This window comes from Mya arenaria, chromosome 9 (assembly GCF_026914265.1).
Source record: "Mya arenaria isolate MELC-2E11 chromosome 9, ASM2691426v1".
NCBI lineage: Eukaryota > Metazoa > Mollusca > Bivalvia > Myida > Myidae > Mya > Mya arenaria.
In genome coordinates, this window is record NC_069130.1 from 60,901,193 (window position 1) to 60,925,201 (window position 24,009).

Here is a 24,009-nt window from a genome sequence, read left to right on the forward strand (position 1 = left end):
CTTAAACTTAAGAATTCTTCTTTTTTGTTTTGGTGTGTATGTACTCTAATTTTCCTTGCAATTTATGAAACGATTGTAAATTTCAATTAATTGTCAATGCCATAGTAATAGTTTTGGATAAATGTATTTTCATATTTTATTTAATTTGCAACCAATAACTCAACTTGTATCAGTATGGTGACTGCTCCATTGACCTTATTTTCTAAATCAAAGTACTTTCGTCTGAATATACAGACATGTCTTGAAGCGGAATAGAAAGTACTTCGTTTATCTTTCTTGAGTGGTAATACAAGGTACCCTACGTTTGTTGGTTGCTACGTATATCCCTCGACCACGCATTGAAACCGTTTTCAAAATCACAGAACCGTGTTCTTAGTGTCTTGTTTTTCATCAACGTTGCTGTGATTATACATTTTCACAACCCATATTTTCTCGCCGATTTGACAGAAGTCTTTTTCATTTACTGAACAATTTCATGACATCTTGCAACTATTTTCGAACAGCATCGATTTCATGGCTTATAATTGGTATCATATACGTAGCTTATCTTTGTCGTCAAGGGCCATAAGTTATACAAAAGTTTTAGCTTTGAACATTGTCATACTATATCAACGAACACTATTGGGACAATCACAGTACTCAAACGATTAAGATAAGCCCTGGTTAGAGACACAAGGTAAGTGAAGCTTTTCTGTGTGTAGGCAAAACACGTGTAATGGGAACATCATTAAAGTGTTTCATTATTATGACTATCGCTTCATCCTGCATGTTGAGGAAGGTGCGTTCTTACAATATCATGACTTTCATATTTGAAACAGAATTCATCAAAATGTAAAAATGTGTTAATTTCATGCTTATACATTCATTTTGATAGACAAGAAATAGTTGCATTGTCTAGTATATATAAACAAGGTATTCAGAATTTGCAATTTATTTATTGTAAATTGTTTTTATATCCCAATTAATGCTTCCTAACACCGGCATATGCAGTACACATAAGACCCTTAAGTATGACATATTTGAAAACAATTTTGTTTATAAATAACCTGCATTTACATCGATATTTATTGATAATCATTCTTTTTATTACAAAAATGCGTTTCTCAAATAATGGCAAGGCCTATCTAAAAGTCACGGTTTTATTCGGATATAGATTTAGAATTTATTTTTACTTCATTTTAAATTGTCATATTTATTTATATTGTTTCATCGTTTTACCTTTACAATGTCTCGATTTAAGCATAATTAATCAAAATATTATGAAATAACTAAAAATATACCATGAAAAGCAAAATGAAGTATTATAGTACATTTATCAGTTTCAATCAATATTTGTTATACATTGTTCTTACATAGTTCAGCACTTGTAAATATCGTGTTTTCGGGATGGTACATTCTACAAGTATGAAAAACCCGCATTTTTTACATTTTACATTACTAATTGACTAAACAACATGACTACATATATTTATCCACAATGTGTAAATGTTGTATTTAATTCATATGAACATCAGAAAATGTAAAATGACAAAAAAATTCGAACACACATTAAATTGAATTCATCAGTAAATGCTTACCCACTAACTATTCCCGCCGTGCTTGAACTGCACTCAAGGTCTCTGTCAGTAATGTTATCCATCTTAACTCTTAGTTATAGAATTCGAATATACGGAGAGAACATATATTCCTATATTATGTTCAAAATGAATTCGTGCTCTCACTCAACATTTAATATAACTGCCAACGCTCTACAGTGAAGAGTTTTCTCTACAAACCAGATATTGCCAAGAAAATCCAAAGAATGTTCTCCAGATATCATAATCGCTGATGCATCTATGCAATAAGTTGTTGTATATCACGAATGTATTAAAACGAAAATTGCAAAACGTAAGTACTTGGAATGCTTGGTGTAAAAATGTTTAGCATTTATTTATTTTTTCATGCCTATTGACACAATTCCTTTTTCGAGCGCTTTTTTCTGTACTCTCGTACTATATTCTGCATTCATGACCATATGTTAATTGAATTAAAAGCCTTTGTCTCATTCATTTTAGTGTATTTATATTCTGCGTTTATTGAGGAGTAAATACTTTGGTGTTCGCATGTTTAAGTAGAAATGGTAAACGTTGAAAATATTAATCTGAAATATTCAGAAATACTGTATTTTTAAATATGAAAATATATAACACTGCAATTTAATATAAGCCTTCTTATAATTTAGTTTACCGAAAACGTCTTACCAATATCTCGGTTTATGCAGATATATTTTAAACTAGTAATTCATCAGAAATTGAGTTATTCGTTTGTTTAGTTATGCTGTATTACCAAGTTTATGTTCTATGTACTCTCTAATTGTCTTTGTTATTTTTAAAACCAAACATTCATATAAATATTGAAACTGATATGTGTGTGTATGTGGTGTTTAGACGTACTGTGCCTTTAGTTCATCGCCCATGTCCGCTGTGCATCAAAACAGCTCGACTGGTAGTATTTAATGTATTTTTACAACATATGAACAAAACATTCTGTCCTCGCACATCAATCAACAGACTGTTGCATTTGCTGTGCAATTCCGTGCTTTTGTCAACTTTACCTAAAACAACATCGATAACTATAGGGACAAGCGCATTTGTCATACATGTAAAGGTTAACCCTGGTATGAGACACAAGGTAATGGCGACATTTTCTGTGTAGAAAGGAGACGTTTCATGTGAATATTAGTTAGTGTACCATGCTCATGGTTATCATTAATTCATGCACGAAGAGGACATTGACGTCTTTCCAACATAATGCCTCTTTATTTTGGAAACCGATTTAAGGTGGTCTTGCCGTATACGTGTTTACGAACCAAACTCAAAGAGATACAGGTCAAATATCTCCTTTTCATGAACAAAGAATCTGTTCAACATCGATATGATTAAACCGTTTTGAAAATATGTTTTTCCTACAATGGATAAGCCCATTTAACGAACGAGGTATCCTTCGGATATGTTTTTCTGACCTCTGCTTTCTATATCTGATAGTATATCACCGTTTTAAGGCGGGACGGTATTTCCATTCTATTATCAATTGACAAGTCTCCAGCCGAGTAAGTAATTATATTACAATAAGTACGATACTTGCATGAATGATATAAGCTAATGGAAGTGCAAACGGGCGACAAAGTGTCAGATAGGAAATATTTCATTGCCAACCACCTAATGGTATAGACGTGTATGCATAATGCATCGTCGAGACGCAGCCTCGTCATTTGTTTAAAAAAAATCACATTTGCCTGCATGAACATAAGTTTTTCAAAACCTGCAGTATCAAAATGTGATTTAGTGTTCCTTAAATCTAACATATTACCTTTCAGGAATTGATAACTTGTGTTAATCATATCATTGTGATAAGCAGTGTACGCATTTATTGGTGATGTTTATTTGTATCACAGTGTCCACACCAGGATACAAGTTCCATGTTCATAATCATATTTTTTTCAAAGGATTCATACAGATATTGTTTAAATTACACGACTCAACGCTCGTATACATCGAAACACTTTACTTAGAAAAAGAAACCTGTTTAAAATATATCTTTGGGATAGATATGTTTTGTTTATGTCTGCTCTTGTATTTGAAGTAAAACATATTTTGAACATATTTTTTGCGCTGAATTTGCCATGGCCGTAATCGTACTATAAATTGCAAAACATTACTTATTATTTAGATGAAATCTAATAAAAAGTTCAGGCAGTTAGACTAAAAGCCAAAATATTAACAAAAACCCTGTTTAAAGTTACAAGGCCTAACCTACACTGAGCAAGATACATACAACATCCACACACCACATACATACCAAACATGCATCCAAATATCTTGATTATTAATATTGGATCGCCGCCTTGGGATGGTCAGGGAAACAAGAGTTTCGTATGGCTTAGACTAGCTTATGATGTCTCAACTGATAATGCATTCGGATGGTTGTATGCCTAATTCGATTTGATTCTGTTTCTCAGTTTCTGTTTTTCTTATACATTCTTTGACTTAGCTTGATGGAGTTGGGATCTCTAATTATTGAAGTACTTAGGGTTTACCTTTTAGTTTTTTATTATTATTTGTTTTATTGATAAGTTTCCTCAAGTTAATGCATACTTTGACAAGATTTATCTTTTGCGTTTTTTCTTTATTAAGAATTGTTGGGATAAAAGTGAGGTTTGTGCACATAAACTGGTTTAAACCCCCAGTAAATTTACATTTTACTGACCGTTCCAAGGCGGTACCTAACAATTCTTGATAAATATACCAATTACATATATATATATATATATATATATATATATATATATATATATATATATATATATATATATATATATATATATATATATATATATATATATAGTATTTATGCACTGTGCTGTTTGTAGAGTTGTGTTCTGTTCTATGTTTCTTGTTTGTGAATTTGTGTTCTATGCCTTTGGCGTTGCCCATTGCCACTAAACCGGGTTTATGATTAAACTTTTTGCTACTGAGCATGTTTCTGTAGCTTTTTGCATATATATTGAACTCTTATGAGTTTTCCGTTTTTTCCCTGTTTAATTATCAATCAGGACAAAGTTGCTAAAATGTATTTAGACGGAATCGGAATATATCAAGTCTTCTCGGATAGAATCCAATAATTGAAATCCTTTCTAGTTGTCCCATTTTATCGTTCTGGTAATTGTATTTTGGCCTGCAAAGAGTTTCACAATGCTTCGAGCAATACTCATGACCGTAATGAGAAAACAACATATTAAAATCCAGTGCACTTTACAAAAAAAAATCCAGTTCAAATTTGGAAGTCAGAAATTATATACAAGGCCAACTAAGTTTGATCGAAGGGTATGACCTGTTTAAAAATGTACTTAAGTTGTAATTTGATTTAACAATGATTTCATTTCCAGCTGATCTGAGCCATAATTAGTCGGAATAAGTCCCATGAACATACTTCAGGTGTTCCAAGTACTACACTGGTCATTGGATAGGTAAGCTACCTGTGTTCCCCATTTGTATATGCAAGAAGCAATGTGTCTGTATATGATAAAACGTCAATTACAGACTAAATGACAAATATCATATTATACAATCACTCTCGGCTTATGGTTGTTTACATCCGAGGCGAATGCATCTGTGTCCCGTTATATTTCTTAAAAAAAAATATCAATTGTTAACCGATTTGATATTACGAATGAAACACTATTAGTTTCTAACGAAATGCAAAAATACGATACCATTTTAGGAACGTTTTATTTTGTTTATCAGAACATCGATAGCGACTTATTTCTATATTATTAAATTAAGACAGTATGCATTTAGATACCGACTTTCCACTTGAATCCATTGCATTTAACTTTGAAAAATGATTTTATTATTGAAATATGACAAGCAAGGCACAACATCCATCAGTGCTGTATACGAAGGCACTAATGGAATAGGCAGTTTAAACTAAGAAACGAGTGCTTCATACAAGTTCACCATTCTGTAAAAACAAAGATCTTCCTTTTATGGGAACATTCGAACAGTCAGGGTAATTATCTAGTCAAAAGATATTGATATATACCGATGTTATATATAAATTCAGCCCTGTACGATTGAGCAAGCGTAAATAAAACGTTATTTTAATACAAATGAGCCCAAGCAAAGATAAAATAGCATAATTTAGCTTAACCATCAAACATGTTATACAGCTTACCCAATAATAATCTCTGCAGTTCTGAGTTGTATACTTTAAGATAAAAAATGAAATATAAAACAAAACAAATCCTTTCATTTAGCTTAGACTGATTGCATGAAAAACAAACGGCTGCCAATAATGTGTATCTGTATGGTGCTCAGTTACGATAATGGCAAGAATAAAAATAGTCTGGTAACAATAACATATGTGTCCGCGTTCTTGGAATGTATAATGAATACAATCTCAATGAATTGAACGAAATTTTAAATCTTTGATAAAAATACCTATTTTTGTATATAGTGTATATGCACTTTGCTGTTTGAGGGGGTTTGATGTTCTTCCATGTTTCTTGTTTGTGAGTTTTTATTTTTTTTTGTGTTCTATGTCTTGCGTTTACCCAGTACCATTAAAATGAGTTTATGTTTAAACATTTTGCTTCTGAGCTTGTTTCTGTAGTTTTTCACATAAGTTTTCAATTAAATATCAACCGATGATATTAAAAGAAATATACATATGTTAATACTGATAAAAAGCTATATGTTGTTCGAATGGCTAATAAGATCGGCAAACAAAGTCCTTTCAACAGGCCGACAAATATAGTTTAGATAAAGACCCATTCAACAGTTCGACATATGTTGTATAATTTCCATCACCTTCAACAGATCGGCACTAATACTACAAATAAGGTTCCTTCGAGCAGACGACACATATAGAACAAATAAAGTCTCTTCAAACGACCGGTACATATAGAAACAATAAAATCTCCTGCCGCACATGTAATACAAATAAAAGCCTTAGAACAGACCGGCACATGTAAAACATATAACGTCCCTTGAACGGACTTGGAATCAGCTTTTAGGGAACAAGAGAAGAAATAATCAAATTTTACATCAACATAAATTTATAGCAACATTAATTAATAGACAAGATTTGCATCTCGAACAATGTGTGCCCTTTGCGCGACCAACACTTGCTGGCGTTCACTAACCAGTCTAGTTCCTTGTCTAACTTATCCGTGGCTAAAAATGCGGTATCTTATGCATTGCTCTACTTCATACTCATTTGATGTGTTTCAAAGTTAAGTATATTTTTTACTGTCATAAAGATTTAAGTTCGGGTATCAGTATTGTGGGCATATCATAACGAATACATATTGAATTAATGAATGTAATCGACGTTATAGCTTAACACACATACTAATTTGATAACAAATATAAGTGCACTCATAATACTGTAAGCTACTTGTCGATATAACAACGAATCAAAAACATGTTAAATGAAGGTTATGAAATAGTATGAATATGCCAGTTGTGTATATTTGTGATATTTTTGCTCCGTTTTATATTATTATAGAAAATTATAAAATTTGCCATTGGTATACTCGTTCATCATCAACATCAAGGAAATAAGACATATTTCAAAGTAAATATTATGACTATATAAGTTGGTGCCAAAGTAAATTGAATAGTATCATCAACGGATTATCGAGACGAAATGGGAGCCAAGAGAAGAAAGAAAGTTGCATTGACTAGAACCACAGTCTGCAATGCAAATGCCCTTATTAACGTTAATCATAATTGAAAACGCTTTGTAAGGGAAGAATGAGAGTCACATTGGAACCAGCAAAGTATTGTATTTAAAGTATTTTGGTACCAACATCAGCCTTTCATTTGGAAAATATAAGAATCGTACGTCATGGAAGTTATATTATTTTTTTACATGAGCATGCATATAAAATTCTTTTTACACGAATATAGATGTTCCAAGCGTCCACAATTGTAAGTATATTCCCCTATACATTTTTCCGTCTTAAAAATGTTTTACTTGGTTAAAAAAAAATTATCACACGTACGAATGTAGATGTAGATTTCTCTAGTAGTTGTATTCATTGAAGCAGTATTTTCTCTGAAAACCCATATTTTGCCAAGAAATCTACAGAATCTCCTCCTGACATTATGATTGTTGCTGCGTTTGCATTACGGTGGAATACTTTGTGTAGAATTATGAACATTTATATATCTATCACACTCATTCACAATACTCTATTATGAATTATCATTAATATTCATCAAGCATGTTTTTATTGCAAAATTAGCCTGCATATTTAACATTTATTTCTGTGTATCCATATTCGAATAAAAATCAAAAGTAATGATTAAGATTCTGAGATGTTTAGGTGGAATTAGTTTATGCTGAAAATATTTTTCGTCAGAATGATTGTAACTTTAAGTGACAAATTTTATCACATTGCAATTATAAAAGAACTGCTTATATTTGACTTAGCAGAGAACTCCTTAGCAATATTTCGCATTATAGAACTATTTCATTTTAAACTTTTTGTATGTACTTTTATTTTCCTTTTAATTTATGAAACGATTGAAAATTTAAATCGAACGTCGAGCAATAGTCATAGCCTTGGATACATGAACTTTCAAACAGCTATTTTATTTTAATTGTACTCAATTACTCAACGCTTGAATTCCGAACGTTTCTGCTGCATTGACCTTTTTTTCTAAATAATAATGTAATAGATCGTCTAATTACATAGACACGTCTTGAAGCGCAAAAGAAAGTACTTTGTTTATCTTCCTCTTCATACGAGAAGCCAAACGTTGGGTGGTTGCTACAGATAACACTCGACCACGCATTGAAACAGCTTTAGAAGTCACCGAACCGGATTCGTTATGTCTGGTTTTTCATCAACGCTGCTGAGATGAGATATATTCACAACACAATATGTTCTTCCATTTTCTGTAAAATTCAATGACATTTGGCAACTTTTCTTGAACAGCCTCGATATCATGGATTGCTATTAGTAACATTAAACATACCTTTCTGTTATTGCCAAGTACCATCTGTTAAACAGACTTTTCTGCTCGAACATTGAAATACCAAAAACATTGAACAATACTGGACAAACGCAGTAGTCAAACTATTAAGATAAACCTTGATTAGGGACACAAGGTAAGGTTAGCTATTCGGTGTGTAGACAAAACACTATGCAATATCATAAAGTGTTCCATTATTATGATTATCGCTTCATACGGCGAAGTGAGGACAATGACGTCTTGACAATATCATGATTTTCATATTAGAAGCAGAATTGAACGAATATGTTAAAATATGTTACCTGAATGCTGTACACCCTATGTTCTACAACTATTTTGATAGATGAGTAGCATTGTCACGAATATAAACAAAAATAGTTTACATTTCTGAACTTGCAATTGAAAATTATTTTATCCTAATTAATGCTTTCATACACCGGCCAATGCAGTACACATAAAGCCCTTAAAACAAACATGATATCCGTTTTAATTAACAGACGTATGAAAACTCTGCATTTTCATCGATATTAATTGATAAGCATTCCTTTTATTACGAAAATGCGGTTCTTATACAATGGCAAAGCCAATATAAGAGACACGGTTTCATTCGGATATGGATTTAATATCTATGTTTACTAATCTGAAACTGTATTTACTAGGGCCGATTCTTGGCGGTGCATTATCTCCTTTCTCTAATCAAAGAACAAGTTTCAGATCACGTAAGTAATTTTAACACAACAAATGCCTTCATGAATAACCTGAACGAATGGAAGTGAAAACGGGTGACATTTTGATGCCTTATCAAGTTTATGCTGTAGATCATATTATACAAATCAGTTATTTTGACAGTCTGATATAGGGATCGCCACTGCAAACTAGTTATGTATACAACACAGATGTGTCTCTTGGCAACTGAATATATTTTTTAATCATCCCAACCTCAAATTGACTTGCATCGTAAGAGTGTTTTGTTCAACAGCTGTTTGCTTTTTCAGGAATCACTTGTTTGAAAATACATTAACTTCTGGGAAGTGTGCGAAATCGATTGATTTGGTAATTGTTGCATATAATTTTCCTTTTCTACATATTGCGACGCAACAGAACATTAATCCGAAATAGGTTCTTTATACATGAAGGGCATAAAGAACATACATGACTGTCGTACACGTCTGACATAACGCAAGCGAAAGTAATCTAAGACTTACAATCACACTTGAATAAGAAGGTGTGGATCAAACCATAAATTAAGCATGGAATTATTGGGTAAACTATTATAATCATACGGCAAGTATTATCAGTAATATACGAGCATGCATGTTCGTAGAAATTGATGTAGTTGTAACAACTTCAATCAATGTAAACACTTTTATACAGTTAACCGTATATTAAACGTTTTATTTCCTTGCAAAAACACTGCTTTACTACCTTTTTTCATTGTTCATAGCTGTAAACGAAAATTGCGTTATCGCATGCAAGACAATTCTAAGCTGCATGTCTGACGTGAGAAGTTATCATTTGTGTCTTGTGATGTCATGTTTTATTACCATTCGTTTAGGGTTTAGGACTGTTCAGCATATGTCATGGTCTGTAAAGTGTCTTGTGTCTTGAGTCTTTCTTTGTTATTTTTACTTTCAGAAATCAACTAAACATTATCCATGAACAGCAAAATAAAACATTACCCAATATAGGTTGGTATTAAAATAAAGGCGTTTAACCACAATGTGCAAATATCATATATACTTAAAATGAATCCCGGAAAATGCAACATGACACAGAAGTTTCGAACACACATTAAATGGAATCTTATAATACATACTTACCCACTAACTATTCCCGCCGTGCTGGAACTGCACTCGGGGTCTCTGTCAGTAATGGTATCCATCCTAACTGTTATTTATAGAATAAGAATTCACGAATATAAGAAGTTTTCCTTTATTATGTATAAAATAAATCCGTTCATTCACCCAACATTACTATCAACTGCCAACTCACTGCAGTGAAGTGTTTTCTCTGAAAACCAGATATCGCCAAGAAATCTACAGAATATTTTTGCTTACGCAACTTTGCGAAATGGTGTTGTATTTCACTAAAGTTTTATAATGGAAAGTGCATTAGGTAAGAACTTGCAAGGCTAATTGTAATATGTATAGCATTTATTCATTTAAATGTATAGCATTTATTCATTTAAATGTATAGCATTTATTCATTTTTATTTGTTTACTGATCCAAAGATATTTTTTCGACCATCCTTTGCGTTTTTCTGTACTCTTTTATACTATATTATGATCTATTTTCATGACCACGCGTTTTTGGGAAAATAAGCCTGTATATCATTCATTTTAGCGTATTTATAGTCCACATTTATTAAGAAGTAAATGCTTTGGTAAGGTAGAATAGATAAACGTTGAAAATACTTATCTGAAATTTTCTGAAATATTGTATATGTAAATGCCAAATTATATTACATTTGAATCTTATATAAGCCTTCTTACAATTGAGTTTACAGAAAACGTCTTATGAATATATCGGTTTATGTGAGTTTATTTTTACCTATTGTTTGAACAGAAACTGTATAATTCTTCTATGCATGTATGCTGTATAACTAAGTTTATGCTGCGTTTACTCTTAAATTGTCTATGTAATTTGTAAAACAAATGCCTGTAAATTAATAAGTATTTAATTAAAAGCTATATTCTTGAATATTATTTTAATTGCAATGAATACCTCACAGATGGAGTTGATAACGATTATGCTACAGCTACAACCTCTACAAAATGATAAACTTTCGATGATTATACAGACACGTTGTGCAACTGATATGAATCCCTTTTGAGACATTAACATTAATAAAAAGTAGAACGTGCATCTTTCTTGAGAGGTTATATAAGTTTCACGAACGATAAATGCCCGGCATGTAATCTACTAGACCACTCATTTTAACAATTATTGAAGCCCTCAATACGGATTCTGATTGTCTTGTTTTTACTGAATCGATTGTCTGATGAGTGTGTGTGTGTGGGGGGGGGGGTTAAACGTATTGTGTGTCTAGAACATTGCCCTTTTCCGCCTCGCATTAAAACAGCTGGACTAGTAGTTTTCCGTGCATTTTAAAAGCATATAAACAGACAACCTCTCTTGTATTTGCTGTACAATGTCTTGCGGCAACTTTACCTGGTACAGCATCGATAACTACAGGGACAAGCCCATAAATCTTTTAAAGTTTAACCCTGGAAAGAAACACAAGGTAATGACAAACATCTTTTGTGAAAAGAAAGGAGACCTTGCATGTACATATTAGTTCGTGTGCCATTCTTATTATATCTCTAAATCCTGCACGACGAGGACATTGACGCCTTTACAATATAATGCCTCTTTATTTTGGAAACATATTAAAAGCGGTTCCGGCGGATGCTTGTAAACACACCGAACCCCAAAAATCAAATCAAAGGACAAGCTTCCAGTCGCGTTCATTTTTATATCACAACAAAAACAATGCTTTCATGAATAAGGTAAACTAATGTAGGTGCAAACAAAGTGTCATATATGACATATTGCCTTGCCTTTCACTTTATGAAATAAAAGTGACTGTATAAGCATCGTCGAGACGGAGTCTGATCAAACAGATCCCATATGCCTATATGGACAAAAGTTTTTTTTAATAAAACTGCCATATCAAAATGTTACTTAGTGTGCCTTATTTTTACCACATAACCCTATACGAATTGATAGTTTGTGTTTAATGTATGATTGTGTAAAACGATGTTTACGTGTGCCATGGTCATAAAAATATTTTGCCAATAGATTTATACAGATATTACATGACTCAACGCTCGCATACACCGACTGAGTTTACTTTGAAAAGAGGACCTATCAAAAATTAATCAACTATGGTATTGTTATGTTATATTGATGTCTGCTCTTGAATTTAAAGATGCACTCTTGCTCTCAATTTGTTTTTACCACATTTAATTTCATTGTTTTAATATTCCCAAAAGGATGAATACATGTCAAAAACAATGGTTCTTATGAAGTATACCGACTTTAATTTGAAAGAAATGAGCATAAAATACGATATTTCTACCTTATGAGACTATAAATCTTTCAGCATTCACATACAGCAAACAGACCAATAATGCATCAATATATCTTGTTCTATTAATAGTTTGATAATCGCCTTGGAATGGTCAGCGAAACAATGATGTCTCAACCAATGATGCATGAGGAATGCTGTATGCTGGTATCCGTGTTTCCATTTTATTCTGTTTCCCGGATTCTATTGTACTCAAAAGATCCTGGACCGTTTTTTGCCTGTTAATTGTAAATCAGGACAAATTTGTTCAATTGAATGAAGACGAAATAGGAGTTTATCAAGTCTTCCCGGATAGAATCCAATAAATAAAATGCTTTCTAGTTGTCCAATTTTATTTTCTGGTAATTGTATTTAGGTCTGCAAAGGGTTTCACAATGCTACGAACAATAATCATGAGCATCATGAGAAAACAACATATTAAAATCCAGTCCACTTTAGAAAAACATTCAACTTTAAGTCAGGAACTCTATACAAGGGCAAAGAAGTTCGATCAAAAGAATATGTTTGTTTTTTTTAAATTGTAACTAAGTTGTAACTAGATTTAACTAAGATAATATTCGAAGCTGAGCTGAGTCATCAGTAGTTGGAATCAGTCCCATGTACATACTTAAGGAGTTCCAAATACTGAACTGGTCAAGGGATATGTATATTACCTTTGTTCCCCTGCATTATATATATATGAAGCAATGTGTCTGTATATGATGAATCGGCATTACATTTGTCAAAAGCACTGACTCATGGTTCTCATTCTTACTTTAATGGCAAATGATACACAATTTGCTGGTTCGTAAGTTACAGATTAAATGAATGACAAACAATCAATCTCAGTTTATGGTGTAACATCCGAGGCAAATATATCGGTGTCCCATTGTATCTCAACTTGAAATCTATCAATATTACGAATGAAAAACTATAAGTTTTTTTCAGGAATGCGACAATATACTTTGACAGTTTTCGGGAATATAAAAGTACAAAGAATATTTTTGGATTTCCGTGTAAGATTTTATTTCACGAGTTTCACTAAACATCATTGTTATACCATCATGAATCACGCAAAGAAAGCCTTAATCACAGTCAGATAATGATCATAATCAAATTAAATACCAAGTGGTATTTTGGTTGTGTGTGTAGCATCTAAGGAACGTTTTGTTTTGTTACAGACATTCGATTGCAGTTTATATCTACTTTATCAAAATAAGACAGTATGCATGTGAATAACGACTTTGTCGTCCACGTGAATTATTGAATTTAACTCTGCACGATAATTTCATTATAACAAATTATGGCATGCACGGCGCAACATCAACCAATGGCGTATACAATCATTTAGCAAGTATCAATGAAATGTTGTTTTTTTTAACCAAAAGAACCAAGGTAAAGCCAAAATTGCATAACATAATACAAAACCATCAAACTTATGGTAATAAGGCTAACTCAGTAACTATATATGCAGTTTCTTGTAATCGTTTTAAAGATAAGAAATAAAAAGGAAATCACCTAATTTTCTTTAAGCTGATTACATGAAAAACAGACAGTTGCCAACAATCCTCATATATAATGACAAGAATAACATTTCATTCTATCAGATAAAGCTAGTCCGTCTAGTATAAATAACACATGAGTCTGCGTTCTTGGAGGGTTAAGTGAAAACATTCTCATTTTCCCAACTGTTCATCATTACTTTTGATACTTGTTTACCAACATTGTATGTTTCATTGCAATTTAACAAATGCTTCGCTAAAAAACATTTCGGAAAAAAATAATTTAGATAAATTGATGGTTAGTGCAGTAGCCAAATTATTCAGATCAACCCTGATTAGAGACACAAGGTAAGAGCAGCTATTCTGCGTGTAGGTCAAACGCGTTTTAACATCATAAAGTGTTCCATTATTAAGATTATCGCTTCATACGGCGAGGTGAGGACAATGTCGTCTTAACAATATAATGATTTTCATATCAGGAAGAGAATTGAACGAAAATGTTAAAATATGTAAACTTCATGCTGTACGCCCAATGTTCTGCAATTATTTTGATAGATGAGTAGCTTTGTCTAGAATATGAACAAAATATATGCATTTCTTAATTTGAAATTTCTTTAAAGACAATTATTTTACCTTAATGAATGTTTTCTTACAAAGGCCCATGTATTACACATAAAGGCCTTTTGACAAACGTGACATCCGTTTTCATGGAAAATCGTATTCATAATCTGCATTTACAACGATATTAATTGATTAACACTCCTTTCATTACGAAATTGCGTTTCCATTTTAAGGCAAAGCCCTTTTAACTGACATGGTATCATTCGGATATGGATTTAGAAGTCTTGTTTACTGTAATTGTATTTGATTGGTCCTATTCTATGCAGTACATAATCTCCATTTCTTGTGAAACGACAAGTTTCCAACTGCGTAAGTATTTATAACACAACAAAAGCGATGCCTTCATGCATAACGCCAACGAATGGAAGTGCAAACTGGTGACAATATCTAACTTAATCAAGAATATTCCGCAGATCATATTGTAAAAATCGGCGATTTTGACAGTCTGATATGAGAAACGCCACTGCAAACTATTTATCTGATGTGTTTGTTTGGAGTTGAAGTTATTTATTTGGTATCCCAACTTAAAATTGAATTAAATTGTAGGAGTGTTTTAGCCCCAAGGAGTTTGCTATTGCAGAAATAACTTGTACGGAAATATGTTAGATCGAGGATTTTGTTCGGGGTATTTATAATGAAATTGCTGTATAAAAAGTATCTTACTCTACATACTACGACACAACATGCATTTGTCCGAAATACAGTCCAAACCTGCTATGTCGAAATCTTATATCTCGATTCTCCGGTTGTTTCGAACCTTTCCCCCGATCCCGCATTTATTTTGTCTCATTCTATACAAAATAATAAAAAGACATTTAATGCTCAAGCTCGTGTGTTTTTCATTCTTGTATCAAACATGGAGATTTTATTGATTACATAACACTCCCAAATGGGCACATTAAGAATAACTTTAAAATGTCAGATGTTGGTTCCACTGCTTTGGCCGACCAATATATAGAAGGCTCCGATATAAAACTCATATATTTTTATATCACAATGCCGTTCAATTGTGGATGTGAGCATCATACATAAATCGGACTCAAATGTGTTGGATTTGGTGCTTTGTATTTCGGATGTGTCGAATGTTTGTTATCTTTTTATAGGTCCCGACGGCTTCGACATAACGAGTTTTGACTGCACTTACCTTATATATGATTATCATGAAGAATATTTCTAGCAGTTACCGAACCATAGTTAAATGACACTTGAGTTGAACGTATGGAGTTGATCAAGTGAATCGGCAATTTATATATACATGTGTTTTTATATAAAAATGTAGCTGTTACAGCTTCAATAAATGGGTATTCTCTTATACAATCTACTGTTTTAAAAATAGTTTTTTCGTTGTAAGAATGCTTCTCTACTACTTCTTTTCATTGTCCCCAACTGTTAAAAAAAATGCAATATTGCATGCAAGACAAATCTGAACTGGATGTCTGACGTGTGGAGTAATCATTTGTGTCTTGTGGTGTCATTATAACTATATATATCAAGGGTTTATTAGTGTTTAGAGTATTCCATAGCCTGTAAAATGTCTTTGTTCAGTTGTTGTTCGCAATACCATGAAGTACCTAAACATATTTCAAGGAAAGCCAAAAAAGCATTATCCTAAATGTACCAGTTTCAAGCAATAGACGTTCTGAACTGATTTCACATAGTTAAGCATTTAAAAACATCGGACAAGTACATTCTTCGGATGACACACTTAATCCATATTTTTAAAGAGTTGTCTCAATATTTTCGAAATATTCATTCACTTCACAAGATGACAGCATTTATCTAACCACAATGTGTTATTTGTGAATGTCGAATATATTTCCTTTAAATTTCGGAAAAATGGAAAATGACATAAATTTTCGAGCACTATGGAACTTATCAATAACTCCTTACCCACTAACTATTCCCGCCGTGCTGGAACTGCACTCGGGGTCTCTGTCAGTAATGGTATCCATCTAGACTTTTATTGTTAGAATTAGAATTCAAAGCTGTATTCCTCTATTATGTTTAAAATGAATTCGTGCACTCACTCAACATTTCAATCAACTGCCAATGCTCTGCAGTTAAGTGTTTTCTCTGCCAAGAAATGTTCTCCAGATATCATGATCGTTGATTAACCAATCGAGGGGTGAATGCGAAAAGGTTCTAAGTGACATTAAATAAAGAAGCAGATAGAACCTTTTCGCTTTCACCCCTCGCAATGCAATAAGGTGTTGTGTATCACAAATATTTTATATTGAAAGTTGCAATACGTAAGTACTTCGAATGTTTTGTGTAAAATGTATAACATCTACATATTTTTTATGCTTATCTACATAATTCATTTTTCGGTCACTTTATTTTTTCTGTACTCTTAAATACTCTCTCATAGTGTTCGCATGTTAAGGTAAAATTAGTAAACGTTGAAAATATAATCTGAAATCCACAGAAATATTGTACCTGTAAATGCCAAATATTTTACACTGTAATCTTATATAAGCCTTCTTATCATTGAGTTTACAGAAAACGTTTTACCAATATCTCGGTTTATGCAAGTTCATTTGAAACAATTTTTCAACAGAAACTGCTTTATTCTTCTGTTTAATTATGCTGTACGACTACGTTTATGTTCCGTGTACTCTTTGATTGTCTTTGTAATTTGTAAAACCAACGCCTGTAAATTATTCGTTTTTTAATGAAAATGTATATTCTTGAATACTCTTAAATAGATTTGTGTTCATGCAGTTATTTTATTTCTATTGTAATCATTAACTTAAAGGTTGAATTTATATCGTTTTATTTACAATGATTTTACTTTACTCAACAATAAACTTTCGGCTGATTGTACAGCCACATTTTGAAACTGATATGGATCCCTATTAAGTCCCTTACATTGATAACAAGTAGAACATGCATCTTTATGGAGTGCTTATAGAAGATATCCAAACGATAAGTGGCGGAAACGTATCCCATTCGACGACTCATTTTACAGGTAACTGAAGTCCTCAATTCAGATTATAGGTGTCTTTTTCCCTTAACGGTTGTGTGTTGAGTGTGTGTATATGGTGTTAACACGTATTTAGTCTCTAGTGCATTGCCCTTGTCTGCTGTGCATCAAAACAGCTGGACTGGTAGTTTTCAGTGTATTTTTACAACATATGAACAACACATTCTGTTGACGCACATTAGACAAACCTCTGTTGGATTTGCTGTTCAATTCCGTGCCATGTGGCAACTTTACTGAGTATCACTAAATCCTTCACGATGAGGACTATGACATCTTAACAATATACTGCCTCTTTATTTTCGGAAACATATTTAAAGCGGTCTCGCCGGATACGTGCTTACACGCCGCACTCAACGTGATTCAGGTCAGCAGAAAAGCGTCGTAAAATCCATTATTTTAAAAATTAAATCAATAAACAATCTGCTTTGACATCGATTTTATTTTATCGTTATGAAAATGTGTTTTTCCCTACAATGGCGAAGCCGAATTAATGGGCGAAGTAGCCTTCGTATATGTAAGTATGCTCTTGTCTTTCTGGTAGTTTGCGATTTAAGGCGGTACGTATTTTCCATTTCTAATCAAATGACAAGTCGCCAGCCGAGTAATTAATCATATCACAACACATGTGATGCTTACATGAAAAAGATAAACGAATGGAGGTACAAACGTACGACAAAGTGTCAGATAATATTTCATTGCCAAACACTTAATGGAATAGACGTGAATGCATAATGCGTCGTCGAGACGCAAATCCCATGTGCCTGCATGGACATACGTTTTCCTAAAAATGCAGAATTAAAATGTGATTTAGTGTGCCTTAAATCTACGATATAACCCAATAGGAATTGATATTTTGTGTTTATCATATCATTGTGTTAAGCATTGTTTGCATTTAGTGATTATGTACATTATTATCATAGTGTCCACACATAATACATGTGTCATGGTCATAGTCATATTTTGTCAATAGATTCATACAGATATTTTTTAAATTACACGACCCAACGCTCGTTAACATCGAATTATTTACATTGAAAATGGAACCTGTTTAAAATAAATCAACTATGGTATAGTAATGCCATATTGATGTCTGCTCTTAAATCTAAAGTATCAAAACATATTTTAAGCCGAAGTTGTTGCGCTGAATTTGCTATGGTGGTAATCGAACTATTATTTGCAAACATTCTTTAGTAATTAAGTGAAATGCAACGGAAAGTACAGGGAGTTAGATCAAAAGCAACACTTTATACAAAAATACCATGTTTAAAGGTGCAAGGCCTAACAAACATTGACTAAAATGCATACGACATCCACACACAACGAACAGACCAATCATGCATCCAGTTATCTTGATCTGTTAATAGTTTGCTTATCGACTTGGGGAGTTCACTAAGTCTTAAAATTGCTTATAAAGTATCGACCTATAATGGATTAGGAAAGCTGTATGTTGGTATGCATGTTTCGATTTCATTATGTTTCCTTGTTTCTATTGTACTTTAGTACCTGGGCTCTGCTTGAATTTAACTCTAATGAGTTTGTCATTTAGGCCTTGTTTAATCGTAAATCAGGACAAATTTGCTGAATTGCATTAAGACGGAATCGGATTATATCAAGTCTTCCCGAATAGAATCCAATAATTGAAATTATTTCTAGTTGTCCTATTTCATTGATCTGGTAATTGTATTTAGGCCTGCAAAGGGTTTCATAATGCCTTGAACAATACTTAAGACCCTAATGAGAAAACAACATATTAAAATCCAATGCACTATAGAAAATAATCCAGTTCAAATTTGGATTTCAGGAATCTTATACAAGGCCAACAAAGTTCGATCGAAAGAAAATGAGCTTTTAAAAATTGCAATTAAGCTGTGATTTAATTTAACAACGATATCATTTCCAGCTGATCGGAGCCATCATTAGTCGGAATCAGTCCCATGTTCATACTTAAGGTGTTCCAAGTACTATACTGGTCATAGGATAGGTTAGTCTAAATTAATAGACGTGTTAAACTGGATTCTTACAATCCCAAACGTCTAAACGGGTTTGTGCCAAAACCGGGGGGTTGAAACAAATATTGAAATTGTATTTAGTGAAGTATTTTATGTTTTGAATGGATAATAAAGGTTTATATTAATATTTTACCATGTACGTTCAAAGCTATTTTGCACAAAACAAGCATTAAATGCTTTAAAACACATGATTTACCTTTCCAATAAAACGAAACTTGACTGTCACAGACAACAATTATGCCAAGCGGAACAACTCGACCCAATCATAATTACTCGGCCACATCCGACAAGCTTTGAAATAGACCTCGTAAATACAATCATGACAACTCGGCCATTGCCGAAGTATTCTGATATTTGTAAAACTGTGGACTGCAGTCTTGCAGGTGCCTTTCATGTATTATCATTACGTTTTGACAGAATGAAATAAAATAAAACCCATCATACTCATAATTATTCGTTGGATATTTATTTTTTGTGTACGGAACTAATAAAAAATAACATTATCTGGTAATATTCTATGTTTTTATGATATTTTATAGACCCAATAGGCTTCAACCCGGAATCTCGATCGGGACATAAAGGATTTGCCATATCAAAAAACGTAAAAAAATCCGTCAACGTACAATTATTTGGACTAGGGATAGGTAAGCTACCTTTGTTTAGCATTTATAAATACATGAAGCAGTGTGCCTGTATTATGATGAAACGGAATTACATTTGCCAATGAAAAGTACTAACGCATGGTTCTCGCATTCGGAACTCCTCGGCCATTTTTTTTTCTCGAAAACAACCTCGGATGTATGCCGGTACATCAGTTAAAGTAGTTCGTATTTTTTTTTATTAAATCACTTTAGAAATGTAGTGTTTTAGAACTGTATTTATTGATCTAAGTTTAAACTGATTGCCAGTGAAGTATATTATTGCAAACATAATTAAGATTTCCTAGAGTAAAGTCATAAAGTTTAACTGCTAAATAAAATCACTAGGCGATCTACTTGCGGCGGACTTAAACGTACCTCTTTTTAGTATGTAAACCGTCCAAATACATCCGAGGTTGTTTTTGAAAAAAATGGACGAGGAGTTCCGAATGATGGTTCTCGCTCTCAGTTTAATGGCAAATGTCATACCATTTTCTGCTTCATCAATAACAGATTAAATGCCGTATATTAAATTATACAATCACTCTCGGTTACAACCGAGGCAAATACATATGTGTCCAATTGTATTTCAATTTGAAATTAATCACTATTTAACCGATTTTATATTACGAATAAAAACTATTAGTTTCTCTGAAATGCAAAAGTAATCTTAGGTAGTTTTCGAGAATATAAAAGAAAAATGGATATTTGTTGATTTCCGTGAAATATATATTTTTATTTCACGAGCATTACAGAAAACATTATTTTATATGATCATGAATCATGTAAATAAAACACCTAATCATTATCATATAATAATTATAAGCGTATCAAATAAAATATCCAGTTGTATTTCGGTTGTGTATGTGTACCATTAAGGAACGGTTTACACGTAATTTGTTTCAGAAAATCGATTGCAATTTATTTCTATATTATTAAATTAAGACGGTATTGTAAGTGAATCCCGACTTTCTCGTCCACTTGTATCCATTGTATATAGCCTTGCACGAGTATTCTTTTATTGAATTATGGCATGCATGGCACAACATCCATCTTATGACGTGTAAGGAGGCATTTATGAAATAGGGAGTTTAAACTAAGAAGCAATTGCTGCATACATGTGAATCATTCTGTTAAAACAAAGATCTTCCTTAAATGGAAATATTGGAACAATCCAGATAATTATCCAGTCAAATTGTATAAACCGACAATATATATATATCTATATATATATATTCTTCCTTCTACAATTTAGCAAATGCAAATGAAACATTATTTTAATAAAAAATGAACCCAAGCAAAAACAAAATTGCATAATTTAGCAAAACCATCACCCATGTTATACAGCTTACCCAAGAACTATATCTGCAATTATGCGTTATTCATTTTAAGATGAGAAATAAAAAGAAAAGAAAATCCTTTCATTTAGCTTGGATTGAATGCATCGAAACAGACGGCTGCCAATAATTTGTATCTGTATTTGCTCTTTTATAATGATGGCAAGAATAACACATCATTCTATCTGATAAAACTTGTTTGATAACAGTAACATATGTGTCCGCGTTGTTAGAAGATAAAGTTTATACACTCGGATTGAATTAAACTAAATTAAATTAAATATAAACCGACGGTATATAAAGAAATAAAAATATGTAAATACTGAACCAAAAACGTATACAAATAATTTTACAGATAATGATAATTTCATATCGATGTCTTACATGTTTGAATACTTCAACAAATAACATGAAAAATGTTTTTCTTAACCAATCTTTGTGGTTGACTGGCAAGGGGTTCTTCAAGATGTAACACCTAGCCCTTTCCAAACAGACCAATGCCAAAAATGAAACTGCATAATTTAATATAAAAACATCAAACAGGTTATAAAGCTTACTCATCTAGCAGTTTTGAGTTATATATTTTAAGATAATAAATGAAAAGAACATCTTTTCATTTTATTTTGACTGATTGCATGGAAAACAGACACCTGCAGACAAACTGCATCTTTATATTGCTATTTTACGGTAGTGTCAAGAATAACGCACCATTCCGTCTAATGCAGCTATTTTGGAAACAATAGTTTATATGTGACCGCGTTCTGGTGAAGGTTAAGTGAAAGCAATCTCATTTAAATGAACTAAATTAAATTCAATATATATCGAATATATGTAAAGAAACGATTATATGCAAAATGTGGCAAAAACAATGTACCAATATAGTTAATGCATTTTAATGGTTTTATATATTTGTCTTACATGGATGAATATCTAATCAAATAATACGAACAGTTTTACCTAACCAACTATGGTGTTCTTCAAGATGAAACTCCTGGCCTTTTCCCAACTGTTGAATATTGCTTTTGATACTTGTTCAACAAAATTATATGGTTCACAGTATTTTATCAAATGTTTCGCCACAAACAAACTAAACTATTTAATGATGAAAAATATTGCTTTCGTAAAAAGATTAATTTTAAATTCATTGATGGTTATTCGATTATTGTAATGAATTATTCCATTTAGTGGAATACAAAATGCATCCATATGATTAACATGCATAAATTCTACATTTAGCTATTGAAAAAATGACCATCATTTCCATCATTTTCTGAACAAGTAATTTAAAAACCATTTTCCGTAGAATGTGTAATCATAATTGATGGATGTGAAGAAATGGTGAATTATACATTTTTTACAACTTGTATTTTCATATCCCTTTACAATGAGTATATATATTAAGACAAGAATAATGAGGACGTGTATTATTACATGCTTTAATAAGATTTACCTTTAACGTTTTTTTCTTTATCTAGGATTGTTGGGATAAGAATGAGGTTTCTGCACTTAAACTGTTTGAAACCCCCAGACCGTTACTGACCGTTCCATGACAGTACCTAACAATCCTTGATAAACATACTTAGTTTTTTATATATATAGAATGTATGCACTATGCTGTTTGTAGAGTTTTGTGTTGTTCTTCCATGTTTCTTGTTTGTGTTTGTTTTTGTGTTTGTGTTCTATGTCTTTGGCGTTTACCCAGTGCCATTAAACCGGGTTTTTGTTTAAACTTTTTGCTACTGTGCCTTTTTCTGTAGTTTTTCACATAAGTATGTATAAATAAAGATGGTATGTAGAGTAACGAAACTTACAACATTGAATATTGTAAATTGCCAATATTTGTAGACAACCAGGTTACATGTGAATATCATGAAGTGCGCCTTCTCGTATAATTATCACTGCATTGTGCTCGACAAAGATACACGCAGTTGCATATTTACAGTGTCCTGACTATTACTTGGGAAACAGACAAAATGCATATGTCTAAATACTTAACGCCCTATATTATGTCAGCTTTATTATATGTCTTCTAAATTGAACAAACATATTATATATTTTTGAATCTGCAAATCCTTGTATCTCAAACGAGGAATGATTTCTTACGACGCCGGATGTAATACTATTAAAGCCACTTCAACAAACTTGGTATTAGTCTTTATTTTACAAAATAAAATTAAATGATCTACATTTACATCACATTTTATTTATAGACAACCAGTCCTCCTACAATGGCTCAGGGTGTAAACAGAAGCGGCATCAGACGGAATATAAAATACCCTTTTTGCTTTCTTCAACTAATATTGTATTTACAATAAGTCAGAGTCTAGG

At 32.3% G+C, this 24,009-nt stretch overlaps 1 protein-coding gene across 6 annotated transcripts in view; it reads right to left on the minus strand.

Annotated features, from left to right (window-relative positions):
- LOC128203121 (N-acetylated-alpha-linked acidic dipeptidase 2-like) overlaps nt 1-24,009 on the minus strand; it is a 162,843-nt gene that overhangs the window by 114,201 nt on the left and 24,633 nt on the right. Inside the window, exon 1 of one of the 6 annotated variants that reach the window (XM_052904399.1) lies at nt 16,605-16,681. The exons of 3 other annotated variants lie outside the window; for them this stretch is intronic. In XM_052904399.1, the coding sequence (XP_052760359.1) occupies nt 16,605-16,666 (62 nt within the window). In that variant the 5' untranslated portion in view covers nt 16,667-16,681. Of the gene's footprint in view, nt 1-1,577; nt 1,655-10,342; nt 10,493-16,604; nt 16,682-24,009 lie in introns of those variants that run through there. 2 more of the 6 variants (XM_052904398.1, XM_052904400.1) reach the window with 2 other exon arrangements.